The sequence below is a fragment of the Callionymus lyra genome, chromosome 7 (assembly GCF_982586985.1).
Source record: "Callionymus lyra chromosome 7, fCalLyr1.hap1.1, whole genome shotgun sequence".
Classification (NCBI taxonomy): Eukaryota; Metazoa; Chordata; class Actinopteri; order Syngnathiformes; family Callionymidae; genus Callionymus; species Callionymus lyra.
In genome coordinates this window covers 4,329,992-4,346,547 of record NC_141824.1, presented here as the reverse complement: position 1 = coordinate 4,346,547, position 16,556 = coordinate 4,329,992, and the positions used below count along the sequence as shown (strand labels likewise).

Here is a 16,556-nt window from a genome sequence, read left to right as displayed (position 1 = left end):
AGTTTGCTTTTAATTATTTTTGAATATTTTGTGCTTTTTAATCAAATATATTATTATTTTGGTGTTTTTCCCTTCATAGGATTCAAACTATTAGCTAAAATATCTCCTATGGTTTTTCCCAATTATAATAAAATATAAGTTTTCCATTTACATTAGTTTGTTGTCGATTTGATTTATATACGTTTGCAACATTCTTGATTCATATATATATTTTTCTACTGCAGTTGTAAGAATTTCAATTGTATAATATTGACAAATAAGTAACGACGAATAAAAACATAGACCCTTAGAGTCCATTTGTTTGCAGCATTTCCAAGTATTTAAGTCGACCTCACGACTGATCTATGATGTGGCCCCGGACAGAAGTGGAACTGAACACACTTGCTTCTGGGTCTGGTTCAGATCCTGCACTGAGACTGACTGACATGACTCTTGACAAAGTCGTTACTGCTTTCAATTGTTTTCAAAACAAAATATGTCCAAACAAATCCGCTTTTAAAAGCCGTTGTATCCTCTCGTCCTCAGTCATCGTCGGGAAATTCATTCTTCCTTTAGCTGTCGAGGACGTAATGACTGCTGCCATCAAGTGGCCAGAAGTTTAATTGCAACACAAAAATGAACTAAATGTGAAAATTGGCACGTTTACTGTATATATACAGTACATATATTTGTTTTATGTACACACATTTTGTTCAAATGTAACCCATAAATTAAATATAAAATGATTTTTTTTTTTGAAAACCAATTAAAAATCAAAATTGCTGTTGATTATAATTTGGTATCATGAAAAAGGAAATTGTAATATTTGATGGTGTCAATATTTTAATATCCACTAGAGGGCTCTGTCTCCATTCAAACACCTTCTGATCCCATTAAATCAAAGCCATTCCAGTAGTTGTCAGACAAAACCACATTCTTGTAGAGCCACTTCCCACATGTACCAGAGATGTACAAGTAAAAATTATTCATTTTTCTAATATATGGGAAGCAACAGCATGTTCTCCAGCCGAGACCATTTTCTGGAGCTCTCGTGGTTAAAACCGCCCAATGAAAATCTAAATTCCACGTCTGGCTTTTCGCTAACAACACGTGTGTTCAGGGTGTTTGTGAGTCCATAAAAATAAAGCCTTTAATCAGACATTTTGACCCTCGAAAGGAAAAAAAAAAACCACAGAATATCTTCAGAGATGATCAACTTTATTACGACTTTCTCTGCCATAAATAAGACGGGGGAAGAAAAACAGTGTTTACTTGTCAAGCTCTCGTGAGTTCAAGTTTCTCCAGCGACTACATCTCAACAGCCGAGCCACGAGTTGGCTTTCTCAACGCCCACCACGAGTTTCTGGGCGAAGTCGTATTTGTAGACCTGCGCTCCGAGGAAGAAGAAGATGAAGTCTAGGATGAAGAAGAGTCGAATATTGTTGTCAAACAGTGGAAGAGATGACGAGGTCCGACTTCATAACATGTTTAAAAAAAAGTCAATCAAAATGTACAGTTGATGCTGCAGAAAAACTATCTTAAGCCCTTTTCGCACAGGATAAGTATTACCTGAGGACCTCTGGGTTTTGTGAATGACCTGTTAAGTGCATTCACACGGGATAATATACGTCTGTAAAATAGTTATTTTTACATTTTTATTTTCTTACATTACCTAGAGATACACATGTAAAAAGCAATTACTGGGAGGGACAGTTAATGTAACCAAGCGTTTTTCGTTTGGAGAAGATAAAGTGGACAAGCGTTTCTTTTCTTTCGTTTCTCAACTGCACATATATTGTCCCCAACATTATTCTTACAGAAGAGACACTGTTACTGTAGTGTAACCGAGTGTATTCCTGTGGGAAACAATAAGGCTGGAACTTAGTTTGTAGCTGTGCAGCGCGCACATCTTCTTTACTTTCGTCATGTGGAACACACCCCAAACAACAAGAAAGAAAAAAAAGGAAAAAATAAAATAAATTTCAATAAAATAAAATAATATAAAAAATATCAAATAGAATAAAATAATATAGATTTTTTTTTTTAAATAAATAAATTTAATCCTGACAGCAGATGGGTGAAATTAGTATAATTGATTCATGTTCATTTTCTCTAAATTTATCAATACTCTTTTGAGCAGATGGTTCGAAGGCACAACTAACACAATCCACTCTTTTATTACATGTATACCATTAATAAGGATCTTGGCAGAAATTCAAGGTTAAAGGCCTTATCTGTAGCATTTCTGGCTCCCCCTATTGGGGGAAGAGTGTAACTGAAATGAAACAAATTGTCCATTTCACTGTCGACAATTTTCATTTACTTATCAAGAGAAAGTCTCTTTTTTCTTCCTGGTTTCATTTTATTCATATTAAAACACTGTAAAGTAGACACATGACACTCAAGGACTCTCCGGGTGGGCACTAAAGAACATGTTAAAAATAAAATCAATCTTTACAGAAAATATGAAAAAATATTGTCAAAATGTTACGTATTGTTGCTCTGATTATTGTGTATCAGAACTAGTTTCTCACCATCTTTGTAAAAGGCTGCGTTGATCACTGCGTTGATTCCAGGAAAGTCATCACTGATGTACTTCGGGAAACCAAAATCCATGATCCTCCTGTTCTCGTTGTAACTGCAAACAGAAACAGTTCAAAGTTAATCCTGATTCAGCAACTGGATTCCTGAGAAACCACTTCATTTGTGAACATAATTGCACTTTTAAACTGTGCGTGAGGTCCAAGTGTTTGTTGGTAATGTTTGCTGTTTGACTTGTAGATCTTTAACCCGATGTTCTCATGCGACCACATCGTTGAATATTCTGACCTCCAGTAGATGTCGTGCATGAAGAAGAGCGTTCGCCCTGTTTTCACCACGTGCACCGCGGCGTCGACCTCCTGAACCCAGGCCGGGAACCCGAAGTGACTGAGGGCTCTCGGCTTCCCATTGATGACGGAACCTTTCACGGTCCAGAACATTGACTCTGTCCAGACAATCAAAGACAACAGATACAACTATTTAAACACCTCATGAATCTGCTGTATTCACATCGCATTTTGTAATTTTGCAATTGAAGGGACAAAACAGGGGTTTGAAAATGTTGTTTCTGGCGACCCCATGTGTCAGAATAGTGTAACTGAAATGCTGCAAAACATTGACAAATATAACATGTTCACAAGATTTACACTTGTAGTGTCAGTTTCTTCTTCTTCTTCCTGGTCCTTCATTACCTCATATGAAAACACATCTACCCACGGCTGTAAAAATCAATTTCAAGGTCACGTGAAGACTCCCAAAGTCAAAGTTGTTTAGCAAAAAGCCTTGTTTAAATAAGATACACCTTTATTCTTCCTGAAGTACGAGACACTTGAGTTAAATAAAGTTTAATTTAGTCATGATATAATTTTACTAATCGTTAGAGAAAATAAAGAAAAATAAAATGTTAAGATCCAACACATTTCTCCTCATTAGTTTTTTCATAACTTAACTCTAGAATATAACACATTAACAGTGTTTTCCGCCGAGATGCGAGGGACACCCTGGACAGGACGCCAGTCTGTCACAGAGCACACAAAGACAAAAGACCTAATCACTTTACAGCGAAGCCCTTCCAGTAGTTACCAGAAAGAAAATATGAATTCTTGTAGAGCTACTTCAAACATGTGTTAAATTGAGTTTCAATGAACTTAGTCATAATTGAATTTTAAAAATAATTACAGAAAACATGGAAAAAGAATAACAATGTTAAAATGTTACATAGTGCTGCTTTAAAATCTTTATCCAACACATTAGTTGTTATTTAACGGTGGAATATAATATAGAAACTGCTCAAAAAAGGAAAACGTAGCATATTAAATGAAAATTGTGTTCCAGGCTATTCCCCCTAGTGTTGGAATGGTGTAACTGCAATGTATTGAACTATTTAACTTTAAACCTGTTGATAATCTTCACCTAAGGAATATTACGTGTCTATTAACTTGTAATGGGTCACGTTTAAAGACATGGGAATGTCTGGAAAAATAATGTTTCAGATGTTGAGCAAGAAGACATCTTCACCATGAATGAGGTACGCCGTGGATCGACGAGGGACCCAGAAGGCTGCATCGATGACTGTTTCAATCTTAGGCATGAAGTTAGCGATGGGACCTTCTTTGATGTCATACTGCCGGTGTTTGATCCAGAGATACCTTCAGGACAGAGTTTCATTGGTCTGGACGGGAAGAGAAAACGTTTCAAACGTACTTTTCTTTGAAGAAGAAGGTGGCGTCTCCCACGGTGGACACGGCGTCGAAGGTCACGTCCGGAGAACATTTGTCCTCCATGAGCCACGGCAGCAGTGGAGCCACCAGCCAGGGGTTGGACAGAGAGTTCCAGCTGTACCTGGAGAAGAACTTGGGACGACCTCGGACTGAACCTGAGACAGGTGAACATGAGGACACTTTATTTCCTGCTACCATGAGTGGATGATCAGATGTACTGGCTGGTTATACTTCTTAAGAGGCTGTACTTGTCTAAACTGATATCAAATCATAACCTTTTAGAAAAAATGAACATTTTTTCACTAATATATTCATGTCTGTAAGGTTTTGAGAATTTCACGAGCTTTTGCAAACAATTGTTTAAATGATTGTACTGATACTTATTCTCACAATATGTTAGTAAATTGCAAATTAAATATTGTCCTTAATACTATGGAGGCTCGTGAAATTATAGTACAGTACTGGCAGAGTATTACTTTGGTGACCCTTTGAGTAATAATATGGAGCCTCGCAGAGTAATTGTACAGGTACTCAAGGAGTAATACTACAGTGACTGACAAAGTAACCCTATGGAGCCTCGCAAAGTAATACTATGGTGACTTGCAGAGTAATACTATGATGCCGCACAGGGTAATACTACAGTGACTTGCAGAGTAAAACTATGCAGCCTTGCAGAGTAATACTATGCAGCCTCATGGAGTGATTGTACAGGTACTCACAGAATAAAACTACCGTGGTTCGCAGAGTAATACTATGGATCCTTGTGGAGTAATACTATGAAGCCTCACAGGGTAATACTACAGTGACTCACAGAGTAAAACTATGCAGGCACATGGAGTAATACTATGAAGCCTCGCGGAGTAACACTATGGAGCCTTCCAGAATAATACTATGAAGCCTCACAGGGTAATACTACAGTGACTCGCAGAGTAAAACTATGCAGCCTCGCGGGGTAATACTATAAAGCCTCATGGAGTAATTGTACGGGTACTCACGGAATAAAACTAAGGTGTCTCGCAGAGTAATACTATGGAGCCTCGTGGAGTAATACTATGAAGCCTCATAGAGTAATTGTACGGGTACTTACGGAGTAAAGCTATTAAGCCTCACAGTGTAATACTAGACTCGCGGAACAGTACTACGGTGATTCAAAGTGCAGCTTCGTAGTTTACCAACATTTAGACCAATTTTTGAGAGCGGTGTAAAACAAAGTATAGGTTTGAGGTCAGCAAGTAAAATTGAATTAATAAGTTATTATTATGAATTACTGCTGATTCTTCAGAAACTAAATAAAATATGCTTAATTACGTATTCTCATTATCGATAATGTTGGCTATAATTGAATACATTTCTAAAGTGGGTCTACCATTATTAATATTTTCTTGCTGATAACTACTGGAAGGGCTTAGCTGTAATTAGGAGGTGTTTGAATGGAGACAGAACCCTCTAGTGTTTCTATATCGCAACTGCATGTAACCTGTTACACGACAGTTACAAGCCTCGACTACACGTGGGAGAAAATCAAAAGTGTTGTCAGTCGTTACCATAAAGTGCTTTGACATTAGCGATGTCTTCTTTGGACAACAGGTTGGCTCTGCGGGAGGATCTGTAGTTCGGGAACATGAGCGACTCCGGATTTCTGGAGTGTTTTAGGCCCAAAGCGTGTCCGAACTCGTGGGCTGCCACCGTAAGCAGGTTGAAACCTGTACGATATAAACCATCGGATAAGTTGAGTGTTTGGAAAGATTTGTCAATCACCAGCTCACCTGAGTCTCCAGCTGTCCAGCGCTCGTCATCATCGAAGTGAGCGTCACCTCCGACCCCCAGACCTGGAGCGAAGGCGTGAGCCAACGTGCCTCTGGGCCCGTCGAATGGGTAGAAATCCCCATGATCTGCATTAGGAAATAGGAAATGGAGAAAAAACTGAGCAAGAATTGTGGTCAGATTAGAGAATAATGGTTCTGGACCGCAGCATTAGTAAGTCATTTTTGGGTTTTTTTTAACCGACTCACCGCGCTTCACAAACTCCACCATGATGTCGGCGTTGCTGCTGCTCAACTTGACAAAAGTCAAGCCGCTCGATCGGGCCCACGCGCCGAACGCAGACTGGATCAGAGAGTCCACGGTGCCGCGTGGCAAGTCTCTGGTGTACCGGCCGATGCTGCAACACAGATGCAGAATTTTCGTAACTCGTCACGTCGTCAACACGGATCATGTCGAAATACATGTTGCATCTTTAGCAGGAGGAGCGTAAATGACACAACGACAGGGATTAAATGTATCAAAACCAAATGTAACTTACAAAGAAAAGCTGTTTTACTCCCTTACGACCTTTTTTACAAGGTCAGTAACATGTTCATGATGCAAGGCCCTCCAGCCAGGTTATGATTTACAACGTGGGGCCTTGCATTTATTCGTAGAACCATGGTTACGTTAGGTAACCAGGGTTCATTCAACGTAGACTAAAATAAAGATCATTTTTTAAGCTTTCTAAATCATTTTTTGTTGTTGTTGTGTGATCATTTAAAAAGATCAAAAAGTAATTGACAATAAAGCGCCAATATTAATATTTAACAGTGTTGTTTCTGGCGCCCCCTACATGTCAGACACGCGTAATCACATTCATAACATTTGATGCACGTGCAGGTGAACCTGGTCTATGTTTTGAGTTCATGTTACCTTTAAGGAGGTTTTTAAATGAGTCGCGTGAAACAAATCCTTTCTTTAACAACATGATCATAAGTCTTTTTTTTTTAAAATCTCAAATAGTAAAGGTACAGTTTTGAAACATCACGTCATGATGACTAGACTTGAATATAGATTGTTTATATAATTATAAAATTATAATATAGATGTTTAAATTCTGCAAGTTTTAATTAATGTTGTTGATTGAAAAAGTTTCTTTACCAACTCATTTGTAAAAACTAAGTCAGTTGCATTGAAATACTTAGAGGTTGCCTCAGCTTAAAACATTTTTCAATGGTGGTATTTTCTGTGATTGACATATTTCTAAAATGTTAGACTTAACCCTTGTATTATCTCAGGGCCAAGGTATCCCTTTGAGCTACTGTAACTAACTTTATCAAAAACTGTATTCAAGTCAGTTGAGGTTCAACTTGAATTTTCAATGTTGTAACTGATTTAACATGAAGAAATATGTAAATCATATCAAGTTATTTACACTGATTTATGCAAAACCAGTTACAATGTTGAACCTCAGTGATAATAGTGAAAGAAATCAAGTTTCCAACAAACAGCATTCATGACCAAAACAACCTCTGAATGTTACATGAGATCCGACATGTGCGACTCTACAAAGTTCCCATAAAAACTCAAACCGGCAAAGATTCCAAACCCCAAAGTCTGTGAAACATAATGTTGTGTGACGAGCGCTGCTCCCCGTCCTGCCAAGAATTCAACTACAAACCAGCAGTCCAACATATTTCTGTCTCTTCGTCGCTCTTCGTACCTGTACGTGATGACGTTCTTGTTCCACCGCGATCCCTGCAGGTGGCTGATGTCCTCCAGGTCTGGAACGCCGCACCGAGGACTTTCCATCACGTCCAGCGTCTCCGAGTCCAGCTCACCTGTCGCGTTGAGCCCAAAGAATATCTGCATTTCTTTCACTTTGGAGGCGAAGGAGGGCCCGCTCCGTTTGGACCGCCAGACCGGCTCGCTCTGCAGGTTGTAGTATTGATGGAGATAGTCCTGGAGAGGAACCAGAACCAGATGGGTTTTTGGTTTTGACAGCCTTGTGAATATAGCTCTGAATAAAACAACACTTTTAAAAAAAAAAGACACGTCTCTAGTTCAACACTGCAGAAAAATGACTTTAACTTCAACTGAGAAAATCTCTAAACTCAGTAAAATAATGTCACAACATGATCAGGATCTTATAATCCATGTGTTTGAGTCGTTAAGACTATTTCAAAAGTTTATTTTCATGTCTAAACAAGAAGGATGTGTCTCGCCTGCAGTTCATACAAAACTCTGCAGCCAGAATTCTGAGCTGCTCTAGTAGAAGAACTCACATTTCTCCTTCAAACTCTTCACTGGCTGCCAGTTCTTTCAGGATCATTTTAAAATTCTGGTTCTTACTTTCAGATCTATTCATGGTCAGACCTTCCATCAGTGATCTGATCCAGACTTACACCCCAGCTCGGGCTCTGAGGTCTGTGGATCAGAATCTACTGATGGTTCCTGAACTTCCGGACCAGAGGAGAGAAATCCTTCCAGACTGTTGCTCCTAAGCTTTGAAACCATCTCTGTGTTTGATGATCTACTGACTCCTTTAAGAAACATCTGTGTTTGATGATCTACTGACTCCTTCAAGAAACATCTGTGTTTGATGATCTACTGACTCCTTCAAGAAACATCTGTGTTTGATGATCTACTGACTCCTTCAAGAAACATCTGTGTTTGATGATCTACTGACTCCTTCAAGAAACATCTGTGTTTGATGATCTACTGACTCCTTCAAGAAACATCTGTGTTTGATGATCTACTGACTCCTTCAAGAAACATCTGTGTTTGATGATCTACTGACTCCTTCAAGAAACATCTGTGTTTGATGATCTACTGACTCCTTCAAGAAACATCTGTGTTTGATGATCTACTGACTCCTTTAAGAAACATGTGTTTGATGATCTACTGACTCCTTCAAGAAACATCTGTGTTTGATGATCTACTGACTCCTTCAAGAAACATCTGTGTTTGATGATCTACTGACTCCTTCAAGAAACATCTCTGTGTTTGATGATCTACTGACTCCTTCAAGAAACATCTGTGTTTGATGATCTACTGACTCCTTCAAGAAACATCTGTGTTTGATGATCTACTGACTCCTTCAAGAAACATCTGTGTTTGATGATCTACTGACTCCTTCAAGAAACATCTCAAAACACTTTTATATGAGCTTTTCCCTGATTTTCTGAGACTCCTGTGTTTGTCTTATGTGTCTTGATCTTTAAAAGTATATATTTTAACTGTGTATTTTTTTTCTGATCGTTAAAGTGCTTTGTGACCCTGTCCTAGATATATATTTACAAATAACCTTTACTTACTTACTTTAATATGACAAGCATTTTTACAAACATGTAGAAATAAAACTTGAAAATCCTGAGAGTTTTCCTCCACAGAACACAAGAATTAAACATTATTCTCAAGATATAATCGAGCAAAATGCATGGAAAGAGTCTTAAGCTGTCATTCAAGTATTACATTTAAGAAGTTAAAAACAGTCCAAAGCAATTATGCACTCACTGTGGCCAGCTTCAGTTCGACCTGTCGTTCCGGGGTAGGAGAAGGTTCCCCCGCCGGAGTGAACGTGGGAGCCATGAACCCCGGAGAGATGAAGAGGCAGCAGGACAGCAGCGCGGCGAGCATAGCGGAGACTTTACATGAGCCGTCGTGGCCTGAACGCATGCGAGTGCCTTTTTAAACGTCCATCGTGACTCACGGCGCTCGCAAATCCAGCAGCAAGCCTGAGACATCATGATGGGATTAGGGAGGGGTTTGCATTGAGCCATGGACAGAAGAAAAAAAAAGAAAGAGATTTGAACATGTCAGCCACGTGACAAAGTCGAGCAGTGATGGTTCCAATCCACGTTCATTCTTCTGGATTTTAAATGTCTTTGGTTTTCATCTTGGCAGGAAATATTTCTCAGGTCAGGCTTGAATCAGGAAGAAAAAAAACACGACAGGGACTTCACACCGGCCCCGGGCGCACCATGATGATGGCCCCGGACGCACCATGATGATGGCCCCGGGCGCACCATGATGATGGCCCCGGACGCACCATGATGATGGCCCCGGACGCACCATGATGATGGCCCCGGACGCACCATGATGATGGCCCCGGACGCACCATGATGATGGCCCCGGGCGCACCATGATGATGGCCCCGGACGCACCATGATGATGGCCCCGGACGCACCATGATGATGGCCCCGGGCGCACCATGATGATGGCCCCGGGCGCACCATGATGATGGCCCCGGGCGCACCATGATGATGGCCCCGGACGCACCATGATGATGGCCCCGGACGCACAATGATGATGGCCCCGGACGCACCATGATGATGGCCCCGGGCGCACCATGATGATGGCCCCGGGCGCACCATGATGATGGCCCCGGACGCAACATGATGATGGCCCCGGACGCAACATGATGATGGCCCCGGGCGCACCATGATGATGGCCCCGGGCGCACCATGATGATGGCCCCGGACGCAACATGATGATGGCCCCGGACGCAACATGATGATGGCCCCGGGCGCACCATGATGATGGCCCCGGGCGCACCATGATGATGGCCCCGGACGCACCATGATGATGGCCCCGGACGCACCATGATGATGGCCCCGGACGTACCATGATGATGGCCCCGGACGCACCATGATGATGGCCCCGGACGCACCATGATGATGGCCCCGGACGCACCATGATGATGGCCCCGGACGCACCATGATGATGGCCCCGGACGCACCATGATGATGGCCCCGGACGCACCATGATGATGGCCCCGGACGCACCATGATGATGGCCCCGGACGCACCATGATGATGGCCCCGGACGCACCATGATGATGGCCCCGGACGCACCATGATGATGGCCCCGGACGCACCATGATGATGGCCCCGGACGCACCATGATGATGGCCCCGGACGCACCATGATGATGGCCCCGGACGCACCATGATGATGGCCCCGGACGCACCATGATGATGGCCCCGGACGCACCATGATGATGGCCCCGGACGCACCATGATGATGGCCCCGGACGCACCATGATGATGGCCCCGGACGCACCATGATGATGGCCCCGGGCGCACCATGATGATGGCCCCGGACGCACCATGATGATGGCCCCGGACGCACCATGATGATGGCCCCGGACGCACCATGATGATGGCCCCGGACGCACCATGATGATGGCCCCGGACGCACCATGATGATGGCCCCGGACGCACCATGATGATGGCCCCGGGCGCACCATGATGATGGCCCCGGACGCACCATGATGATGGCCCCGGACGCACCATGATGATGGCCCCGGACGCACCATGATGATGGCCCCGGGCGCACCATGATGATGGCCCCGGACGCACCATGATGATGGCCCCGGACGCACCATGATGATGGCCCCGGACGCACCATGATGATGGCCCCGGACGCACCATGATGATGGCCCCGGGCGCACCATGATGATGGCCCCGGACGCACCATGATGATGGCCCCGGACGCACCATGATGATGGCCCCGGACGCACCATGATGATGGCCCCGGACGCACCATGATGATGGCCCCGGGCGCACCATGATGATGGCCCCGGACGCACCATGATGATGGCCCCGGACGCACCATGATGATGGCCCCGGGCGCACCATGATGATGGCCCCGGGCGCACCATGATGATGGCCCCGGACGCACCATGATGATGGCCCCGGACGCACCATGATGATGGCCCCGGGCGCACCATGATGATGGCCCCGGACGCACCATGATGATGGCCCCGGACGCACCATGATGATGGCCCCGGACCCACCATGATGATGGCCCCGGACGCACCATGATGATGGCCCCGGACGCACCATGATGATGGCCCCGGACGCACCATGATGATGGCCCCGGGCGCACCATGATGATGGCCCCGGACGCACCATGATGATGGCCCCGGACGCACCATGATGATGGCCCCGGACGCACCATGATGATGGCCCCGGACCCACCATGATGATGGCCCCGGGCGCACCATGATGATGGCCCCAGACGCACCATGATGATGGCCCCGGACGCACCATGATGATGGCCCCGGACGCACCATGATGATGGCCCCGGGCGCACCATGATGATGGCCCCGGGCGCACCATGATGATGGCCCCGGGCGCACCATGATGATGGCCCCGGGCGCACCATGATGATGGCCCCGGGCGCACCATGATGATGGCCCCGGACGCACCATGATGATGGCCCCGGACGCACCATGATGATGGCCCCGGACGCACCATGATGATGGCCCCGGGCGCACCATGATGATGGCCCCGGGCGCACCATGATGATGGCCCCGGGCGCACCATGATGATGGCCCCGGACGCACCATGATGATGGCCCCGGAGGCACCATGATGATGGCCCCGGACGCACCATGATGATGGCCCCGGGCGCACCATGATGATGGCCCCGGACGCACCATGATGATGGCCCCGGACGCACCATGATGATGGCCCCGGACGCACCATGATGATGGCCCCGGACGCACCATGATGATGGCCCCGGGCGCACCATGATGATGGCCCCGGACGCACCATGATGATGGCCCCGGACGCACCATGATGATGGCCCCGGACGCACCATGATGATGGCCCCGGACGCAACATTAATGTGGCCGGTCGGATGGTTTGCTCAGAATCAAAGTGAACGACATTTTCTTTTATACGGCGACACAAAAGCTTGACTCAGTTTCTCATCCACGTTGTTGTACGTGTTGCTTTTAGGGTAAAAAAAATAAGATATAAAAGAGGCTGAACTTTGACCTCATTGTTCTTAAAACGTTGCAGTATGAAAAACTATTCAATGTTGACTCTGTTTTTTGAAAACTTGCGGTTGCAATTGAAACTTGTTTTAGGAGGATAAATGGCCGAAGAGACACAGGAACAAAAAAACAAAACAAATTCTTATACCACAAAAATCCCACTTTTTCAAACCTCATGTTTCAATAACGTCATACCCAGGACTCGTCTGTTTATCGCAACATATCTTGAGATTAAAGTATTTGAAAAGAACAGTTGCTTTATCTAGATACATTTTTATACTCTTTAATTGGTAAAACAAAGGGTTTCTCTAACATTGACCAATTAAATGATAAATTAAAGGTCAACTTATGATCAACTCTTGTGTCATGTATTAAATGTTCTCCAAGATACAGTAAGTTCCTCATCATGACCATGTTTTACACTTTATTACTTTATAAAGTTGCTCTGAAATCTGGACGAACGAGAGGTTACAAGAGTCCATTATGACGTAATAATGGCTTCACTCCTCCTCCAGCTGTAATCACGCTTTGTTTATACAACGAATCCATTGGAGGTGGAGACCATTGATGACGCGCAGTGACAAACCTCCATGCTTGACCAATCACAGCAGAGTGGGCGTGGTTATGGTCAACAAGATTTAATATCCAGAAAAACAAATTGTTTTCAGTGGGCGGAGCTTAAGATCATTTTCTAATGTCAATATTTCAATGAAAAGAGAGTTTTGTACAAACACACACTGATGATACAATAGAGTCACACATCACAACAACACACACACTGATGATACAATAGAGTCACACATCACAACAACACACCCACTGATTATATAATAGAGTCACACATCACAACAACACACACACACTGATGATACAATAGAGTCACACATCACAACAACACACACACTGATGATACAATAGAGTCACACATCACAACAACACACACACTGATTATATAATGGAGTCACACATCACAACAACACACACACACTGATGATACAATAGAGTCACACATCACAACAACACACACACACTGATGTTACAATAGAGTCACACATCACAACAACACACACACACTGATGATACAATAGAGTCACACATCACAACAACACAGACACACATACACACTTTATGTGAGTTTGACACACACTGGGTGAAGTGATACTGCAGTAAATGTCTCTGATTATTAAAAGACTGTTTAATAAACGCTTGAACACGTGAAGTCACAGAACTACTGGACTTACACCGAGACACAGTATTGACGATGTGTTTGAAAGTTAAAGATAAATAACATGAACTTCAGTGAGTCCGTTGTCACAGTGCACACGAGGAGAACCCTCGCTTCGTCCCACGCTTTCTTCTGTTCACACCACGCTTCTCTTTCTGAACCATAAGTCAAAACCTTCAGAAATAGAAGCTTAAATTGTAGGTGTGGATTCAACGCCCACCATTACAGACTTGGAAATCAGCCGCCCCCCCAAAAAAAGTCCAACCTCTGACCGGTTCTTAAAGCTTGACTGGTATTTCGGGGACAACATGCGAGCGCAACAAAAGTCTCCTGAAAAAGCCTCTGGTTTCATGGTCTGAGAGCAGACGAGGTAATGAAGCCACTGTGGGATCGAGCGAAGGCTAAAACTGTGGAGCTCGACCAGCACCGTCATTAAATCAACATGTCAGCCCTCGATCCAAAGACAGCAACACAATAAAACAGCCTGAAACCATTAAAACATGTCGTGTTCGATGCATAAAACATCTCTCATTGAACGCATGCTCTCACATCAGTAACGTCCTCTCAAAGACTGGCGTGATTATATAATCTGTGGCAGAGAATAATCCAAATGACACGTTGGTCGTGTCTGACTCTATTTTTGTGTCTCTGGATTCACTTGAAGTGAAAACGCCGGTTGTTATGTTCGTGCACCACAAGTATTACATGTAAAAGAAGAGGTTGGTACGACTAGAATCAAGTATTTCTCAATATAGAAACGTTGCTCTGGCGTGTTTCTACATTTGTCGCATCATGTTAGTTTCATGCTCGCGTGGAGCGTGTTCCCGGTCACGTGTGGTGGTGTGGCTTTACATGGCCGTCATGAAACATGAAGTCAACGTGCACGAGGTGCCACATCCACAGGTTTGCTTGAGTCTTAGTGAAAAATGTCAACTTGCAATGATTCACTAAAAACAAACATAAATAAGTATGTAACACAAAATACCTCTGAAGAAAGAGAGGTAGTCCAGGTGCATCATGGGTGTTACAACTGCAGAAAGGAAGTGAAATTTTAGAAATGAAACTTATATATAATAATACGTACATTTAATTACAATGGAACCATTCACAGTTGGTAAAATGATCTTAAATCCGAGAAATCTATCTTAGTGTTTAATATATATGGTTTAAATGTCATCGAAAATGTACATATTTGAACATTAATAGTTGTTTTTATTCTTCACTTTTTCTCTGCTCTCCCCAAATTCATTCACTACAAACTGCTTTGATTGTTAAAGCGCTTTGCGACCCTGGTCTACTTACTTACTTACTTACTTACTTACCTACTTACTTACTTACTTACATACTTATTTACTTATCTGCTTGTTAGAGTCTTTGCTCTTTTAAGATCAAAAACAACTGAAAATGTTTTTTTAAAGTGAGTGAAAGCCAGAAGATAGATTTAAACTTCTTAATACTAGTTCTGCAGATCGTGAAACCGAGACAGAGTTAACATAAAAGATCATAAATGTTCTCCAAGAAAGCATTTATGGAACCATGCTTGAATCAGGAAGCAAATAGCTTTTTTTTTTAAGTATTATTTTCAATCAGAGCAATCAATACATCAGATATCTGCTGCACCAATAAACTAAAAACTCTTTTAAATGATGATGAACTGTATTATTCATAGATTCATAGATTGATTCTGACATAGTAACCACTGTAGAAAAATAAAACCCCATCATTTGTTGTGAAGCTCTTGCATGACTTGTCATTTTAATCTTTCTTTCATTGGATGAGCAAAAACATTCTTAACACAAACCTTCACAATCTTTGTTCGATGAGTTCATTCATTCATTCATTCATTGACAACCGGGGTCGGGGTTGCGGGGAAGCCTATCCCAGAGTCATAGGGCGAGAGGTAGGGGACACCCTGGACAGGATGCCAGTCTGTTGTAGGGCACACACAAAGACAGACAACCATTCACACTACTTTAAGTCAAATGTTAAATGTTTAATCAAAGGCGCCGACGAGGACGGCTGCCTCTCCAGTAGCTCCGCAGCAATATCTATAACTTTCTGTTTTTATTAAAAAAATGTTAGTGTAATTTTTTAAATGGATACTTTTGAACATGGAGAGAATCGTCTTGTTTACTCAAGCGAGGATCTACTGTCGCTGAAGTCAATGGCACGGGCTAGAGATCGCCACGAGATCCTGATCGAACTTCAGCGCCGTTATCGTGGCTGTAGAGCAGGGAAGAGGCTAAAGGCTAAGCTAACGGACAATCGGATACGTCACAGACCATTGATCCCAACGATCACGATGGGGAACGTCAATTCACTGACGAATAAGATCGACGAGCTGTCTGCCCTCAACAACCAGCGGATCTACAGAGAGAGCGGCTTGTTGATCTTCACAGAGACTGTGAGTCACTCACTGACTCCGGACACTCACGTGGACCTGCCAGGTTTCAGCTCCGTCAGAGCGGACAGAGACGCAAACGCTTGTGGGAAGCGCAGTGGAAGAGGTCTGATCGTGTACGTGAATAAACGCTGGTGTAGCCCGGGACACGTTACTGT

The 16,556-nt window shown here is 43.5% G+C and overlaps 1 protein-coding gene across 1 annotated transcript; it reads right to left on the bottom strand.

Moving 5' to 3' along the window:
• Positions 1 to 1,294: 1,294 nt before the first annotated feature.
• On the bottom strand, positions 1,295 to 9,626 carry mmp20b (matrix metallopeptidase 20b (enamelysin)). Its single transcript, XM_087796085.1, has 10 exons — positions 9,504 to 9,626; positions 7,711 to 7,949; positions 6,254 to 6,402; positions 6,008 to 6,133; positions 5,786 to 5,944; positions 4,225 to 4,396; positions 4,039 to 4,169; positions 2,809 to 2,965; positions 2,514 to 2,617; positions 1,295 to 1,395 (listed from the first exon to the last, which is right to left on the bottom strand). The coding sequence occupies exons 1-10, from the start codon at positions 9,624 to 9,626 to the stop codon at positions 1,295 to 1,297; spliced, it is 1,461 nt and encodes a 486-aa protein (XP_087652211.1).
• Between the last annotated feature and the right edge of the window lie 6,930 nt (positions 9,627 to 16,556).